The sequence below is a fragment of the Crocodylus siamensis genome, chromosome 2 (assembly GCF_052110815.1).
Source record: "Crocodylus siamensis isolate JL-2025a chromosome 2, ASM5211081v1, whole genome shotgun sequence".
In the NCBI taxonomy this organism is placed as follows: domain Eukaryota; kingdom Metazoa; phylum Chordata; order Crocodylia; family Crocodylidae; genus Crocodylus; species Crocodylus siamensis.
In genome coordinates, this window is record NC_143396.1 from 38,744,089 (window position 1) to 38,763,030 (window position 18,942).

General features: G+C 49.9%; 1 protein-coding gene across 3 annotated transcripts in view; it reads left to right on the forward strand.

The window, feature by feature from the left end:
* The first annotated feature begins 6,636 nt into the window (after positions 1-6,636).
* Positions 6,637-18,942, forward strand: part of TBC1D19 (TBC1 domain family member 19) — a 113,554-nt gene continuing 101,248 nt past the window's right edge. Inside the window, exon 1 of one of the 3 annotated variants that reach the window (XM_090035728.1) lies at positions 6,637-6,835. In XM_090035728.1, coding sequence (XP_089891854.1) covers positions 6,734-6,835 — 102 coding nt within the window. In that variant the 5' untranslated portion in view covers positions 6,637-6,733. The other 2 variants (XM_090035729.1, XM_090035727.1) reach the window with 2 other exon arrangements.

The window sequence follows — 18,942 nt, forward strand, 5'->3', positions numbered from 1 at the left end:
TATGTCCTTGTATATATTATCCCCTAATTCTGGTGTTCAGTGGCAAACTGAAAGGATTAGAGTACTGGCAACACGATCTGCTGCACTGAGTGAGACATGTCATAGGGTTTATTTCCCAAAGCAATACAGCCTCTACCTCCAACCACCCGGTACAACAAAACATTCAGTTTTCTTTCCATAGTCAGTGGAGATATAATTGACAGGAGAGAAATATAACTACTGCACTACATACTGTAAACATCTTCACCCAAAGGTCAGACTAAACAAACCAATGAGTAATTAATCCAACTAAATATCATGCTTCTAGTAAGGCTGTGTGAAATTTCACCACCAGTTTTGTTTTGACACTGTTTCGACCTGTTTCAAGGTGGAAACAGCAAAATTTAAATGAAACCAATATCGTCGAAACAGCCTCAAAACGAAATGAGGCAAGTCAAGCTGTTTCGTCCATAGGCTATAATGGGGAAGGTCAAAACAGCCTATAGCTGGACAAAACAGCCATTTCTGGACAGATTTACATAAAACTTGAGGAAATGGTAGCCCCCTTTGAGGGCATAAAGCGTGCCAAGTTTCAAGAAGATAAGTTCAGGGAGTTCAGAAAAACTGCACCCCAAACTCTTGAGAGCCAAACTTGTGTCATGTATGTGTGTTAAGCCACAGCAGAGTCAAAATTACAAGAATGCTAGCCTCCGGTGAGGCCACAAAGTCTGCCACTTTGAAAGAGATAGGTGCGGGGGTTTTGGAAAAACTGCACCCCAAAATCTTGAAAGCAAAACTCATGTCATGTGTATGTATTAAACCACAGCAGGGTCAAAACTGCAGGCATGCTAGCCCCTGCTGAGGCCACAAAGCCTGCCAAGTCTCAAGGAGACAAGTACAGGGCTTTGAGGGAAACTGCACCTCAAGCTGAAGACAAGTAAAACTCATGACATGGGCGATACTGTGTGTGTTAAGGTGCTGCAGGGATGGTAGCCCCTGCTGCAGCCACAAAGCCTGCCAGCTGTCAACAAGATGGGTACAGGGCTTCTGGGTTCTGGGGCCCTGCACCTCTGGCTGCTGCTGACAGGCAAAACTCGTGTCACGGGTGCTGTCTTGGGGCATGCTAGCCCCTGCTACAGCCACGAAGCCTGCCAGCTGTCGAGGAGGTAGGTGCAGGAGGGTTCTGGGGCCCTGCACCCCTAGCTGATGACAGACAAAACTCATGACATGGGTGCTTGTGGAACTGATGGTCTCTGTCTTGGGGCAGTTGATTGTCTGTATTATTTCCTCTCCTTAGTCTCTGGTTTTGTAGGTGTTAATCCATGCTCATTAAGTTATGCAGTAGCTAGGTACTGTGTATTGAGCTGGTTCCTGAGTGAATCATGATTAATTGGTAACTGGTAACACAGTAGCTTAGCAACCAGGCCTGCAGTAGTCCCCGCCCGCGGTCCCATGCCCCAAGACGGACACAGTTGCACAAGCACCCATGTCACGTGTTTTGTTTGTCTGCAGCTTGAGGTGCAGTTTCCCCCTAAACCCCCGTACTTGTCTCCTTGAAACTCGGCAGGCTTTGTGGCCTCAACAGGGGCAACCACACCTGCAGTTTTCAACCCGCTGTGCCTTAACACAGTGTCATCTATATCACAAGTTTTGCCTGTCAGCAGCTTGAGGTGCAGTTCCCCACAAATCCCTGCACCTATCACCTTAAAATTTGGCAGGCTTCGTGATCTCAGCAGGGGCTAGCAAGCCGGAAGTTTTGACCCCACTGAGGCTTAACACATACACATGACATGAGTTTTGCTCTCAAGACTTTGGAGTGCAGTTTCTCTGAATCCCCTATACCTATCTTCTTGAAACATGGCACTCAGAATGCCCTCAGAAGGGGCTACCATTCCTGCGAGTTTCATCTAAATCAGGCCAGAAATGACAAAGTTATAGCCTGTTTCAACCTTCCCCTATGGGCGAAATGTCAAAACGACAAATGGTTTCGATGGAACAAAATGGAACAAAAGTCTAAATGAAACACTCTTCTGTCAAAACATCAAAACACTGGTTCAAATGAAACTTCTGTTTCACACAGCCCTAGCTTCTAGGTATTATACTCAGTGTGAGCTCATAGAGGCTGTTGGGATGGAGAAAGGGGTGACTGAGGATGAGGAAGGGTGAGCAATTGGAGGAGTGGTGAGGTAAGTGGAGAACTTTTGGCAAGAAAAGCAAGAGACGAGAAAAGCAGGATCAGAAGAGAAGAAGTATAAAAATCACTTGTCTATGTAGCTCCACAGTCCTAGCTGACCATCTCCATTTTGCTGGCCTCTAGGAGATAGTGGTGTATGACTGCATGGCATCTTGCAGGGAACAGGGCTTTGTTTTACATTTCTAGCTTTTGGAGTATCAGCTTGCTGGATTCTGCTGCCCTATAGGGAGGCATTTTGGCACAGCAGGATTTTCCAACAATGTCACTTTAAAAAAGTAGAGGTGGTGACTTCAGTTTTCTAAGTAGAAACCAAAGGCTGTCCTGATCCCTGGTGATCTCACTGGTCTATTCTCATCCCAAGATAACACAAATTTGTTATTATTTGTAAATAATTATTCAGTTAGTCATATGTTTCATTTACTCCCCAGTTCAAATAGAGAAGGAAAGACATTTAATAATGCATGTACAACTGCCATATATGTTTTTCTGATCAATAGTTGACTCTTATTAAGAGCAATTTGGCATTAAGTGTTCTATTAAATCCCCTATTGGCCCCCTTCACATCCAGCCATTACTGTGAGTTGTTTTACTGTTTCAGAAGTTATTAACATATAAACTTGGAGCTCAAGCCATAACCCAGATAAAATATTTAATCCCAGTCACCTGTTCCTGGTATTGCATTCTTCCATGAAGGCACATAGTTATGTTTTACATGGACATAAACTTGGTGTAAAACAAAAGAGGTATTTGGCAGCATCAGGCTATTAAAAAAACAATTTTCTGCTTGTGGCTTTGCTTTTGGATCTTCCTCACCTACCCTGACACAGAAATGGGACAAAAATCTCATAAAATCTTTGTATCTTTGCTGCCTGACAGGTTTCCTACTTTTTATAAAGGCATCTCTCTCAAATTTTGACTAATCATTATCTAATTATGTAGTGTCCCCTGAGTATTCTTTTTCTCACATGCTGCTTGAATGATGGTTTTTGTTAATTTTTTCAGTTTCACTGTGAATGAATGTTGAAGGGGTAGAATTTTATGTCAGCTTAAGATGCAGGGATCTAGGTGTCCTTTCTAAATGAAATTAGTATCATCTGGTGGCTAAGCACTTCTGCAAGGAGTTGCACATTCTAGCGTAGTGGTCTCCAACCATTTTATGGTGAAGATCACTTTTTGGAAGTAAAGGGCACCCCAGGATCTACCCCCCCACCCCATGCACCCCTGGACTGCGGAGTGCCCCAGACCCAGTTGGGCTGGGCCGGGGCCCTATCCCACTTGTGCTGCAGCTGCACTGAGTTGTGCCTGCCTGGTGGCCAGACTAACATGGCATCGTGCCCTGGTCTGGGACTCTCCGTGAGCCAGGGGTGCATGGGGAGTGTGGGGGTGGGCTCCTGCTGCTGGGAACAGCCTGATGGAGCCCCAGGGCCCCATGCCCCCCGAACCTATGCTTGGGATGAGATGGCTGTCTACTGTGCCCTGAGCATGGATGGGGGGGGGGCACAGGCCCCCAAGGCCTTCGCTAGGCTGCACTTAGCAGTGGGAGCCCCCTCATCCACCCCTGAATGACCAGATCTTCCCAGACTTGCCTGGGCAAGGGCCATCCTCACATGAGTTCCCACTGCTGAGCTGAGCTGCGCCCACATGTGGCCAGCTGCAGCCGCCTCTGCCCTTGCAGAGATGGGGACGGAGCATCCCCCCACTCCCCCCATGCCCCTGGAGGAGCCTCTAGGCTCTAATCCTCCCACCACCCGGCCCGACTGTGGCTGCACTTACCTTCCCCTCCTTCTGGCTGTGCTGCAGGTCAGTTGCTCACTGCGGGGACCTTGATCTGGCCCCCTCCCCTTACTACTCCCATAAATTGACCTGCTGGGGCTGGGGGAAGTGGGTGTACGCATGCTCATGTGCCCAGCTATCCCCCGAGCCCAGGATCTACCAAAAAAGACTCTGTGATCTACCCATCAGTTGGGATTCCTGGGTTGGTGACCACTGTTCTAGCATTTTACCTTTTCTGTTTATTCAGCTACCCACTATAATTCTTAGGTAATTGCTATATCCCAGCCTTCCAGTTCAGACAACATACAATATTTCTCTCAAGTTTCAGTGCATCTGGGCAGGAAATGCTTGGATCTGATCCTTCACTGTTGATCTCCTCCCTTCAGCTTCACTCACCCTGGCTGAAATTCCCTTCAATGGAGGGAGGACAATCAGCTGAATACTGACTGTTTATTTCTATTGTCTGCATCTACTTTTTCTAGCAGGGCCCCATAAACGCAGTGATCAGTTTGGTTGTTGGTTGTATGGTTGTTCGGTTTTCCTTGTCTTTTGGCTACTTGTAGAAGCTGCAGCAGCCGAACAGTTGCCCGCTGCTATTTAACACGTAATAAGGCATAGCTATTCCTTTTGTTGAGGAGAAATCAGCCTTGGAGTGTGAGTGGAAGTGGGTATTAGTGGATGGTTGTTTTTGTACGGTGCCTTAGGCTACTTCTTCAGGATTCTGGTTATTGCTGCTTGTTGGTTTTGAAAACCGAATTAATCCCTATGCTCCCGATTCCTTCTCTGGTAGGCCCATTTGTCGGTTTGAGGCTGGAGCCTGAGGCACAGAAAGGTTGTGTCCTAGCCAAGCGCTAGGGTTGCCAGCTCTGTTTGAATCTATTCTGGGATGTTTCACCACACGATGTAATGACATTAATGATTTGACATCAGGAAGGCAAATGCACATTACTATTACATTTAAAAAACCCACTGGAAAATGGTATAAATTAGATTCAACATTTAATATTTATTTTAATGAATGCCCTATCATTTATCTCCCAGGTGACTCTCAGCAGTCTTCTGGAAATTTCTCTCTAATTAGCTAATTACCTGTCAAGAATAATGGGCGTGGGGTGAGCAGGGATGGAGCCCTAGCCCCCACCCTCCATCTGGGCCTGTTCCCCCTTCCCTCCTGGTGTTTGGGGTCTGGGCCCACTCCCCACTTCCCTGCTGCAGCCGCAGGAGGAAGGAATGGGCCCAGGCCCAATGTGGGGGAGGACCAGGCCTGAGGGGGTGGAGCAGCAGGCCTGGGCCAACCTGGTGGTGGCAGGGTAGGGGAGGAGTGGGCTTGGGGCCAAGGTGAGGGAGTGCTGCGGGGGGTGGGAAGGAGGGAGGAAGTTCATCCCTTTCCCCTGCAGCTGCTGTTTTGGGCTGGGCGTGGCGGCTGTCCCCGCCCACTAGTGCAGCAGGATGGCTTTTCCCCTGGCTTGGGCTCACACCCCCAACCCCACAGTCGGGCCTGGGCCCACCATCACCACGGCCACCACTGCACACCTGTTCCTCCCTGCCCGGTGGGGCCTGCTCGGGGACAGGAGGAGCGGGCTCGGAGCTGATGCAGGGGCGGGGGTGGTGGAGAAGTGGGCCCAGGCCGAAGAAGGCCTGCTCCTTCCCTCCCCCAGCCGCGGCCACGTTGGCCCAAGCCAGCTGTTCTCTCCTCCCCCTGCCACGCTGGGCCAGCTTTTCCCCTCTCGGGTTCCCGTGCATTGGGCCCGGACACTCTCCCCTCCCCCTGCGCTGGACCTGGGCCCACTCTGTTACCTGCAGGTCGGGGGGGCGAGGCCAGCTGTGCTTACCTCTCCACTCCATCCCCTGTGTCCCCACCATCTCGGCAGTGGGCTGCCTTCTGTCGGAACGCTTCTTCGCGCGCTGACTGACTGCCAATCAGCGCGCAAAAAAAGAGTTACGGACAGACAGACGGCCTGATTTAGGCTTTAATATTAGACTAGCCAATTGCACGTCAGGAATGATGTGGGGGAGGGACCTGGGAGGGCGAGCTGCCACTGAACGCCCCCATGCTGCCGCTGTTCTGCCTCTTGCAGGGAGCGGGATGCACGCCCCAGGCGGCCTCGGCTCCTGACCCTCTGCCCAGTCCTCGGTTCAGCTTCGGCATCATGGCAGCCCTCCCCCGCGCTTGGAGCACTTTGATTGGCTGACTGAAACAGCCAGTCAGAGCGCGAATAAAGCATTAGGGACAGGCGGAGAGACCTAGACTTTTACAATACTCCTGGAGAGGCCAGGGCAACCCTGGCGGGCTGGCAACCTTACCAGGGCTGGCGTGGCCCTGGGAAAGCCAAGAGCAGAACCTAGGGTTCCTGATTCGCACATGCTTGCTTCAGTCACTGGCATTAAGCTAAAGTCCGTCTGCTATATGAAGACGGCGCCTTCCAGTCTGGGATGTCGGAGTGCTGCCCCAGGGAAGGGTGACGGGACGGAGGGGACTAGCGCCCAAGGCCGTGTGACAGCACAGCGCCTGGGGGCTGGCTGGGGTGAGGCCTCTGGGGGCCTGGCCGGGGCCCTTCTGCTCACAGCAGCGGCAGGGAAAGAGGGCAGGGCTGTGGGCAAGACGCCGGCCTCCGGCCACAGTAGCTCTGCCCGGCTCAGCAGGGCCAGTGGGCGGAGCCTGGCGCGCGGGCGGGGCAGACGCGCCGGAACTCTTCGGCTGGGAGGCGGGAGCCGCCCTCGCCCTGACCTGCGCCCGCGGTTGCTAGGAGACCCCCGTGAAAGCGGCCTGGGCGGCCGCGCGCGGGGATGATGCTGGACCAGGACAGCGGGCTCTCCCTCGCCATCGCGCACATCGTGCAGAGGCTCAAGGGCTCCAGCCTCCACTCCCAGCTGGAGCGACAGGCTCGGGTGAGCTCCCGCCCGATGCAGGCGGGGCTCGGGAGGACCCCCGGCCGCGTCCCGGTGCAGGGGCCGCTGCGGCTGGGCCCGTCTTGCTCGGAGCGCGTGAAACGAGGCCTCCGCTGCCTGCTGCGGGGCCAGGGCCCAGTGCCCCCCCGCTGGTTCCCGGGGTCTGCCGCTGCCCGGTCCCCGCTGGCTGGGATTGGGGTGGGGGTGAGATCCTTTTGTATCTGCCTCGTTGCTAAAAACCAATTGTTCTGCTTCCCGCTGGTTGCTTTCTGGCCTCTTCCTAATCTGTTTTCTTTAAACATGGCCTCATTTTGAGCAGGGTGTTGGACTAGGCCTGTCTGGGGTCCCATCCCACACCCTCGATTCGTTGGGCACTTGCTTAAAGGGGTGGGGTGGGGTGGGGTGGGGCGGGGGGGGCAGTACAAAAAAGGGAGCTACATGTGAATTCTTGCTGCCCATTCTGCTCCTGTTTGGTTTCTACACCGCGTTTTCACTCGTGGGTTTTGCTGAAGGGGCTAGCACTAAGGCCCGGTGTAAGAGGTGAACACTAGGTCTTAGTGTCTGGTTGGGTCTTGGGGTACTGGGTTCTGAGCACAGTTTATTTTCAATTAGGATTTGCTTCTGTTTTAAATTCAGTTTTGGATTTAATTGAATTGTATTTTTGATATGTCGGCTATTGGCATTATGCCCTTTCTGACTTGAATATAGGGGTACAGGTTGTAGTCATGTTGGTCTAAGGACATAAGCAGACAAGTTTGTTTGGGTAAATCTTATATATTTTATTAGACCAACTCAAATAGTTGGAAAAAAAATTCTTAGCAAGCTTTTAGGTTTAAAAACCCTTCATCAGGTTGAGGAAGCATCTGCAGTTGGTGTGTGCACTCTTCCTGGATGGAAGGAATGGTAGAGGAGCCAGAGGCTGGTATGCAGGCAAGACAGACAGTAAATGAAGATGGGTTTAAATCTGCAGTTGGTGCATGGGCAACTGGTGCCTTCTAATACTGCGGGGGTTGCCAGTGGCTGATTGCTGACCCCTCAGTGGCCGATTGGGGTTAGGGGAGCTGGGAGCAGAGGGGAAAAAAAAAATTGAGCGGGTGGGGGGCTGAGTACATGCAAAAGTCATTGGGGAAGGGGTGGGTGGAGGGGTAAGGACTCGTGTGGGAGGGAGTGAGGCTAGTGCTGGCACTTTCCTTTCACCAGGGGTCATTGCCTGGTGCTGGCGTCCACTGTCCCCAAGCCCACTGGGCGGCCTCCCCACACTGCCTGGGAGAGCTTGGAGCTGGAGCGAGGCCAGCCTTGGTTGTGCCTCTAGCACAGAGGAGGCAGAGTCCCTGGGACCCCAACTGCGCTCCACCTAAGTTGTCCCCAGTGGCTCCTGCAGAGTCATGGCTCTGGGGAGACAAGGGGGACAGATGCCCCCCCCAATCTTGCACGGGGCAAGGGAGGGCTGCAGTTGCGAGGCAAGCTGGGCTCTGCCTGCTCCATGCCTCCATGCCTTACTGCAGCCTTTGAAAGTGCTGCAGCACAGCGCCATGTGCCTTACTTCACACATAGGGTGCCATGCTGCTTTCAAAGGCTACAGCAAGGTGCAGGAGATGCCGGGCTCCAATTGCCCCATTACCCAGCCTGGCTGGGGCCCCATTCATGATGAATGGGGCCCTGGCTGGGCCGGGTTGAGAGGCAATCCCCACAGTGCAGCAGGGAGTGGGGCAGGGGCGAATTATTCACCCCTGTCCCTATTCCTATCTCTATCCCTAGCCCTAGCCCTAGCCCTCCTGCACTGTGGGGGTCTTGATTTCCACCTCCTCTGCTTCCAAAGAAGAAACCCTACCTACTTGCTTGGGCTGGCTGCAAGGCCAGCTGCAAGCCCGGTGTGCCCCTCCCTCTGCTGCAGAAGCCTGCGTCCGGGTCTGTGCAGCTGGCATTTCAGGCAGGGCACAGCCAATCTTGGGGTGCACGTGTGTACCCACTATGCATCACCAGTGGGTGTGTGCTCTTCCTGGAGGGAGTGAATAGTAAAAAAGCCAGAGGCTGGGCTGGTATGTATGCAAGACAGACAGTCAGTGAAGATGTAAGTTGAGGAGTCAGTGGGTGAGAGACAGGCTGGGGTTAGGGGGGAATGAATGTAGCTGGTAAATAGCAGAGAGGTACTGGAAAGTCATATGTTAGGCATGTTATAATGTGTCATGAATCCAATGTTTAATTTTAGTCCATGACTTTTTGTATCCAGCAGGTTGATGAAGTCAAGTTCGTAGGCTTGTCTGTGAAAAGTGTTTTGTAAATTGTAAATGAGGATTAGAGCTGAGAGGAGAGTGGTTTTCTTGTGAGAAATGTGTCCCCCCACAGGTATTCTTGTCTTTGATAATGAATGGACACTGGAAATCTATCATAAACAAGACTACCCAACTACCTGTGAGGAGTATTAGACCAGTTCTAAAGTTATTATACATTTTCTAGCTTTGACTTCATAGCTGGGTGGCTGTTTTTGCAGCACGATAGATACTTTGCAGGTGTAGCTGGTCTAAATTAATTGTACAGTTAACTCATTAATTGTGTAATGCATGTGACGTGTTGAAAGGGCTTTAGTTCTGGGTTTTAGATGTAGCACAGTAATGTGGGGTTTTTGCCTCCTTAAGTTTTCTCTTTTGAAACACTTGATAACATTATGGAGTGGTTGCTTTTGGCCTTGGTTTTCACAGAATTTGAATTGTGAACCAAATGAAAATTGATTGTGGTCCAGTACACGTGATCTTATAGAGCAGCATTTATCAACCAGTGAATCATAACCCAAAAATGAGTCACAGGAATATTTGAAAGGGTTGTGAGCGTGTTCCCAAAAAAACCCATGAAAGCACAGGTTTCCTCTTGCAGGCTGGCAGCATTCTAGCCTGCAAGCTGCTGCTTGGGATAATTGGAGGCAGCGAGCGCATGTGCGCCTGTGTGGAGAGATGCACATAGCCAGCATAGAGCAAGGCCAGGTCATGGGAACAGCCCCAGCCGCTGGACACAGGTAAGTATGGGGAGCGAGGGGATGGACATCCAGAGGACTCTGTGGAGTCAGGGGGACATCTGTGTGTGTGTGTGCGCGTGCCTGCCTGCCCTGCCTGCCTGCCTGCCTGCCTGCCAGTGCTGGGGATAGTGGCCTGGTACAGGGCTGCGCCAGGGCAGGGGGAGTGTCAGGAGAAGATGCTTGGCCCTTCAAGTGGGGAAGGAGGTGGGGATGGTCCTTTGCAGTGGGGAGCTGTGTGTCTGGGCCAGCAGCATGGGGCCAGAATGCATACAAGCGGGGGCCCCAACTTGTTGCTTGTACTCTGGCCCAAACAGGATTGGGGCAGCTGGGGGCCCCCTCTGGCAGGGCTGGGAGGAGGGGACTGTGGATCAGGAGTGAGGAACACTAACGTGGCCCTGGGGGCCAGGGAGCTGTGGCTTGGGGGTGAGGGGCAGCAGTAGGCTTGGGGGTGTAGCAAGGTCAGGGAGCTGTGGCTTGGGGTTGAGGGGCACCAACAGGGCCCCGGGAGGTGAGGGAGAGGACTATGGGTCGGGCACTGGCAGTGCCAGGGTAGTGTGGGTTGGGACAAGCCATCAATCTTGGGAAATGGGTCCTGGTATGAGAAGTTGAGAACCTCTGTTCTAGGGTAGAACACGTGATTTGGTAATTTGCCTTACTGTTATAAGCCGTATGTCAGATACAGGACTGGCAGTTAGGTATGCAAGTCTCTTTGTGGATATAGTTCAGGAGTGAGCAGTTATTTTGGCCGGAGGGCCACTTAGGGAGTTTTAGAGAGCTGTCACAGGCCAGGTCAACACTCCCCACACCTGCCATGCTGCGTCAGCACCCCCTCACCTGCAGCAGCTCACTAAAACTTCCTAAGTGGCCCTGTGTTTGGCTGGGTGGATGGGATGGGGCTGTGGGCAGGGAATGGTATCTGGGAACAGGATGGGCAGGCAGGACCAGGGCTAGGGTTAGGATCGTGGGGCTGGGGCTGGCGCCTGGGGCAGACTCATGATCCGGTCTCTGTACGTCTCTGCAACGGGCACTGTTTCTGTGGGCAAGGGCATGTGAGGAGCAGATCACGACTCTGCCGGGCCCCAGCCCCCTTCTGTCACTACCCTGTAATCCCGGCCCCACTCCTCCTGTCCTGATCCTGGATGCTGCTCCCTGCCTGCCTGTGCCCCCATCCCATCTGCCTAGTCACATACCCTGCCCATGAGGGTCCCAGATGGTCTGCATGGAGACCGTGCCCATCTGCTCTGTTCAGCGCCTCTGGTGGTGGGTGCTGGGGGGACAGGCTGGAGTGCCCAGGCAGCAGGACCAGGTCCAGCAGCCAGGAGCCACTGCTGCAGGGGCTGCTGGGAAATGGAGTCTGGCTGCCACACCATCCCAGCCCCCTGTGCTATGACCTGAGCTGCCCCTCATACCTGGGCTGAGTAGCCCCCCAAAATGCCTTGCCAGGGTGGACTTGCCCCCTGGCCTTATTTTGCCCATCCCTGATTGGGAAGGGTTTATAACGTAAAAGTACAAGTATAAAGCAGTCATAATAACAGAATATAATGCAGTGTCACAGCCCGGTCAGTCTTGAAAGCATCATGGAGTACGTGAATTTGAGAAGTTTCTTGAAGCTTGTAAGTCTATTTATATGGAATAGTGTGGATAGAGATGACAAAATAGGGGGAATAAGAAGGGAGCTTTGTCAGAGGGAGGCCTTGGAGGGTTTGGATTAGCCTGGAGTTGTGCAAAGTTTCAGGTACAGTGAGCGAGAGTATTTTGAAATGTGAAGTGATATTTCTTGGTTTTAATGCTCTGGTTCCATCATTTGCTATTGCTTTTAAAAGGTTATGTTTGGATCCTATTTCTTTTTTCAGGAATACGTGCATTCTCTTTGGTCATGAGTTTATGCACTTCAGGAGAGAGGCAAGGATTTCTTAGGGTGGTCTCTTTTATTGGACCAACTGTGTATGCACTTCACCTACATTACCCTCTTTTTACAAACAACAGATCTGTCTTGTTTTACTTTTAATACTTCTAATTTTTTACCTTTCTTGCTGCCAGAACTCTGGCTTATTTTGGGTCATTCCAGTGCTGGCTGGTTGTAACAGTACTTTGAGGAGTTGCTGCTTTCTCTCCTGTTTGCTTTATGACCTATATTGTGCAAAATGAAGATTGAATTTTGTTGTTGTTTGTCTCAAATTACTGCTTAATTCAGGCCTTTATGTTGGCTAGCTTTGAAGTTGCAAATTGTGTACAAAATCTTGCTATTGTTATGCAAGTCAGCTAGGCTCCCATTTATCTGTGGGACACAGTCTGTTTTCTGTCTGTTATGTTCAGTTCCTGACCTGAGTGTTATGGTATAATCTGTGCCACTTGCAGTATGGAACATCGATGCACGAGGCCTTATTTTGGTCAGTTCTCAGTTATTTTGAAGTCTGTGGCTGAGGTTTTTGGTTCTTAAAGCTTAAATTTTTAGCTGTTCCTTGTTTCTACTGTGTATACTGCTCTACAATGCATAATCTTGAAAGGACTTTGTCAGTTATATAGGTGAATGTCAGGTTTCTCCAAATCCACTCTTGAAAAATGTGTATGTACATGACATCTGTTGAATTCATGTAGGTCAGGAGTAGTGTGTGCACACAATTCTCCCTTACAATTATTGGTGTAATGGTTGCCATGCAGTTGGTGATTAAAGCCGTTTCATGTATTACAGCAAGGAGTTTATTAATTTCCTAATTAATATGTTTTATTTAAATGCTGGCAGGCAATGCTTAGAAGGAACAGGATCCATTGTCAGTAGGTTTACATAACTTTTGGGAGAAAAACTGGATTTCTTAAGAGTATTAATGAACATTGTTGAAAGACTTGGGAAATGAGATTTTGTAAAGAAGATACAGGAGATTTCCCCTTAGTATTATTTTCATATGCATTATATTGTTCTTAGTATCATTTTAAATAATAAGCTTCTCAAGCACAGAGAGGAGAGAGCAATACATTTCCAAGGCCTCAAGGCCTCTCTGCTTCAGCTCAATGGTACTTCATAGAACTCAGCAAAGAGACTGTTCTGTCACTCTTGTCACAGATCAAATGGGTTGTCTTAGCTCCTGTCCAGTGGTATAAAAGGTTTGAGTGCATCACTGAGATGCATTGTATTAGGGGCTGAGCTCTGAGGCTTTGCTAATAGGAGTTAACATTGGGTTAATGTTAAAGGTTAACCCAATGAAGTGTCAGTGTGCCTTAGTTTTAAAATTTTAAAGTAACCTATATCGGTTACCAAGGACTAGATTTTAGACTGTGGTGTTCCATGAAAAGCTATGTGCACTAAAAAAAAATAGGCAGGGAGGCCGGTTTTATGGATTATAGAACTGAGAATGGACATCTGGTTTTACTGCGTAGTTCAGCTCTAGGTGTGTGGTTGGATAGTTTGCTAATATATATCCTTTCTTGGCTCCACAGCTTCTTTCCTTCTGTTATGTTGTAACGATGAAAAATAGGGTTAGATGGAAGACTTGCAGTGGAATCTTTTTTATTCAGAAGATGCACTGCCATGAAATCACAGTGCTTAGTGCAAATTGTGTTGATCTTGTGAAAATATTTTGGAGAAAAATAGGAGAGAGTTCTGACAAGGTTAAATTAAATTGTCTTATTTTGACATTTTTTGAAAGAATGTTTGGAAATTATTTTCTGTTTCATAAACAACCAAAAGGGTGAATGAAACACTTCAGTTAATCCAAAGCCTTTTTAAACAAAATCTTTGTGGAGACTTTCACAATTTTTAGAATTCATTCTGTTTAGAAATGAACCAATATTTTAGAATCCTTAACGTTTCACAAAATGTAATTTTTATCCTCTGCATAGCTCTAATAAAAGATCTGCTAATAATGGTGGGTCACTTGAATCCTATGGTGACAAGAATAGTGTTAATCCTCATTGATATGAAATAGATGAAGCAAAAAATAAATGGACTAGGCCCTAATGCTTATGGATAAAGAAGCTATTAAAGCTACTGCTTCTGGCAAGTAGAGGCCCCCCATGCTTAACATACGGGCAAGGGAAAAAGAAAGAGGAAAAATGAAGCAGGTGTTTTTTTAAAGACCGAAATAAACGAGAGGACACTGGGGGTAGTAGTCCATGCCAAGACACTTTCAGGTTGCAGTTTAATATAGATGCCTCTTTAGAGCTGGTTGTTGAGGGAAGATTTGAAGGAAAACAAAGATTTGAAGGGTGTACAGACAGGTTTGGAAAGGGATTTCCAAACCTTCAGCATTGGACCTTACTTAAAAGTCCAACACTGACAAACATACATGTGCTATAGAAAAATAGGCCGCTAGGCAATAGATCCCAGTAAGAGTGGGGGAGGCAGAGTGTCGTTTGATCAGCTAGAAAAGATCTTGAGGGAACTTAAAGTTTAGGACATGAGGTTTATTTAATGGCAAAGAGGGACCTGCTTGAGGGATCTAAAAGGGAGAAGTAGCATGATTAGAGTGCCTGCCCATGAGTTGGAGTCGGTCATTAGAGTTGAGCTGAGATGGAGATTGGTAAAGTCTGAGGAGAATGTTCTATTTGCTTTTTACCATTGACAATGGCCTGGATGAGAGTTTTGAAGATGTGGGTAGAGAGTGAAGTCTGTTTTTTGGAGATGCTATGAACTAGCAACTGACAAGATTTGAATGTGTGATCCTGAAGAGAAGCAGTGAGGCATTGTATAATAGCTAGATAGGGTAGACAGATTGCACAGTAACTGAGAAAGTCATTTTGATTACATTTTTCTTTTATATTAAAGAAATACTGATGCTGATCCTTAGTGGTATCAAAGATCAAATACAGACACGGATCACCTCTCTGAAATGTAACATTTGTATAACAAAACCTATCAAATGATGGTAGACTCATGATTCACCATAATAATTATTAAATTCCTTTTCATGAGTCATATTTAACAAACATCTTACTGAGACTTCCTGATATAAATAGAGCTTGTAATCTTGTGTAAATGGTTCAGCAGTAACATTTGCAATATGAGGAGTTCAGAAAAAACAGGATTGCACAAAATCTTTATCAGTAGTATGGATTATATATGAATTACTCTGCAATCCTGTTAAAACATATTCTTAACCATTTCTTTTTCTGAAAAAGTACATATTAAGTTCAAACAAATGTGGACTCTTAAGACTTTTTTATGATATAAATTACTTTAAGTATGCCTACATAGCTGTTTCACAGTCACTGTGGGTGCATCCACACATGCAAGCACATACGCTTGCAGCAGTTCAAATAGAAAAGGTACAGATTTGAGCTAAGGCTGTTTCTCTCAGAGCACGTGGCCAGACATGCACTTTGTTGAGGAGCAAATTGTGCCACTTGCGCAAATAAGCCTGCCTGGCTCCTCCGGGATCTGCCTCCAGGGGGAGCTAAAGCTTGGGGCCAGCACGTGTGCTGGCCCCAGCAGTATAAAAACCTGCCCTGGCAAGCAGCTCAGGGCTACTTGCCATCAGGAACTTCGGAGGCCCAGGCACTTGGTATCTGGGGACACTAGCCCCTAGTGTCATCTAGCCCGCTGAAGCAGCATCCCAGATTCACTTTTTAAAATACCCCAAAATCTACATTCTTCCGCAGTTAGAACACGTGGGGGAATTGATCAGCTGAGTGATGTTTTATTGTTATATTTACAATGTTAAAGAAATTTGGAAGCTTACCATTGTCTCTAGCATCATAATAAATAAATCCTAAATTTCTGTGTCTTAATGTTTGCTTTTGGTTTTCTTATCATATGGTGGGTGTGTGATGGGGGGGATGTGGGGTTTGCAGGACAGGGTGGGAAGGGTGGGTGGGAGGGATATGGGTGGGGAGGATGCGAGTCAGTGTGTGGGTACGTGTGGGGGGACTGTGGGTATGGGGGCTGCTTAGGAGATATGGGTTCCCTACATGAACACCGTGTGGCCCCGGCAGCTAGGGAGTCATGGCAATGTTGGTGGCGGTGGGAGTATGGTGGCAGCAGTAAGCGGGGAGCTCTCACAGATGCTGCTAGCACTTTTGATGGTGGGGGGAGGGGTGGCGAGTGCTGACCAGGAGTTTGTGACCACCTGGAGACACCGCTGGCAGTGACAGCAGTGTCCAGTGGCAATCGCTGACTGCCTGCAGACAACAACACCGGCGGGGGAGGGCAAGCAGCAACTGCCCACAGGTGCTGCTGTCAGTCTTGACAGTGCCTTTTCTGAAGGGGTGTGCCACTACGCTCAGGGGGTGCGTGTGCACCCTCTACACACCACTAAAGGTCCCCTGCCCCCCACAGGGCAGAGTGCCCCACACCCTCCCTGCAGGGTCCCAGCTCCCTCCCAGACCCCCTGCTGGTCTACAGCCCCCTGCTCATTCCCCCACTTGCTCCTCCAGCCTCCAGAGCCTGGAGAGCAGCATGAGAACAAGCAGGAGGCTGGAGAGAATAGGAGAATGAGCAGGAGGCTCATTCCCCCTCATCCGCACCCCCATTCATCCCCCCTGCTCCCCATTTGTCCCCCCAGCAGAGAAGGAACAGGAGGTTGGAGAGAGCAGGGGAATGTCTCCAACTCATTTCCAGGGGCTTGGCTCCAGCCTCCTAGTCTCTCCAGCCTCACAAGGCTGTTGGCGACCACTTGCAGATACCGCTGGCAGTGACAGCAGTGTCCAGTGGCAATTGCTGACTGGCTGCAGACAATGACACAAGGCTGGAGACAACAGAGGAATGAGCAGGAGGCTGGAGACAACAGGGGAATGTCTCCAGCTTGTCTCCAGCGGTCCTCTCCAGCTCCTGCTCATTCTCCTGCTCCTTTCCAGCCTCCTGAGGCTGGAGACAAGCAGGAGAATGAGCAGGGGCTGGTGATGAGCAGGAGGCTGGAGACAAGCCCCTGGAAATGAGCTGGAGACGTTCCCTTGCTCTCTCCAGCCTCCTGCTCCTTCTCCGATGCTGCTGGGAGAGCAGGTGGGGAAAGCAAAAGGGGAATTAGGGAAAGGACCAAGTGGGGCCTCCCCCAAGGTCCCCACCCCCCTCCCCCAGCCCCCTACATACCTGGCAGAAGCTGGTTCCAGGTCGGTGCAGCTTGCACCAATGCCTGCCCTACATGTGCATGCAGCATGCTTCAGGACTGGGGAAAGGGTCAACCACAAAGATGCTCTCGCAGGCTACCAAAGCATCTCTGTGGAGGACTGGAGGTCTTTAATCAATTCTTCACCTCCGTTTTCTTGTGCAGGGACCGGGACTTCCCCACTGTGATGCAAGACGGACTCGAGGGGAACACTTCCAGACCTCAGGTTGGGGAGGACTGGGTTAGAGAGCTTCTGGAGGGGCTGAATGTGTTCAAATCAGCAGGTCCAGATGCTCTCCATCCCAGGGAGTTGAGGGAGCTAGCAGGGGTTATTGCAGGGCCCTTGGCACAGCTTTATGAGCGCTCGTGGTGCTCGGGCCAGGTGCCAGATGATTGGAAGATATCCAATGTGGTCCCCATCTTTAAAAAAGGGAGGAGGGAGGACCTGGGCAACTATAGGCCCGTCAGTCTTACCTTAATCCTAGGGAAACTCTTTGAGAAGATCATCATGGAGCACATCTGCAATGGGCTGGCCTCAGAGTGATGCTCAAAGGCAACCAGCACGGTTTCATTAGGCACAGGTCATGTCAGACCAACCTGATTGCCTTTTATGATCAGGTCACAAAAGCATTGGATGCAGGTGTTGCCGTGGATGTAGTCTTTCTGAACTTCAGGAAGGCCTTTGACACTGTCTCCGACCCCATCCTCATTAAAAAACTAGGCGACTGTGGCCTTGATGCCTACACAGTTAGATGGATTGCAGATTGGCTGAAGGGTCATACTCAGAGGGTGGTGGTGGATGGGTCATATTCGACCTGGGGGGAAGTGGGCAGTGGAGCCTCCCAGGCCTCGGTCCTTGGGCCCGCGCTGTTCAATATCTTTATCAGTGATTTGGATGACAGGGTGAAAAGCAACCTGTTTAAATTCGCTGATGATACCAAAATTTGGGGTGAGGTGAGCATGCTAGTAGGGAGGGGAAGACTGCAGAAGACCTGGATAGGTTACAGGGGTGGGCTAACAAAAACAGGATGTGTTTCAATACTGACAAGTGCAGGGTGCTGCACACTTACAGAATGGGAAACTCCCTTTTTGAGAGCACAGAGACAGAAAGGGATCTTGCAGTCATTATTGACTCCAGGATGAACATGGGCTGACACAGTGAGGTCACGGTTGGCAGGGCTAACTGGACCTTGTCGTGCATCCACAGGTGCATCTCTAGTAGGGCCAAGGAGGTGATCCTCCCCTTCTACGTGACGCTAGTCAGGCCACAGCTGGAGTACTGTGTCCGGTTCTGTGTGCCCCACTTCAGGAGGGATGTGGACAACATTGAGAGGGCCCAGAGGAGGTCCATCCGCATGATCCGGGGACATCAGGGCAGCCCCTACAATGAGAGACTGCGGGACCTGAACCTGTTCAGCCTTCACAATAGACAGCTGAGGGGGGACCTGGTGACTGTCTATAAACTCACTAGGGGGGACCAGAAGGGTTTGGGAGAGACCTTGTTTCCCCTAGCGCCTCCGGCATAACAAGGAATAACAGCCACAAGTTGTTAGAGAGTAGGTTTAGACTAGACATCCAAAGGCGCTACTTCATGGTCAGGGCGGCTAGGATCTGGAACCAACTTCCAAGGGAAGTGGTGCTGGCTTCTACCCTGGGGGTCTTTAAGAGGATGCCTGATGCCTACCTGGCTGGAGTCATTTAAGCCCAGTTTTTCTCCTGCTCAGGCAGGGGGTCAGACTTGAAGGTCTACAAGGTCCCTTCCGACCCAACTTCTATGATTCTATGACTGAGCCTCTGGTTGCCTCAAGGCATGGTTTGGTTTTTTCCCCCAGTGTATTGTTTGACCATATCCAGGGATCTAACTTTGCTCCCCCGCTGCAAATTTGCAGCATGGGGAACCGTTTGTTGTTCCTGCAAGTGCCTCTTGCAGCGTCTCAAAGGGTTTTGAGATGCTGTAAGAGGCACGTGCGGGCTCATCTGATGTGCCTTGTGACTGCAGTGTACCATAGACATAGCTAAGTTAACTTTAAACAAACTTGGGCACAGGTAACAGTCCAATT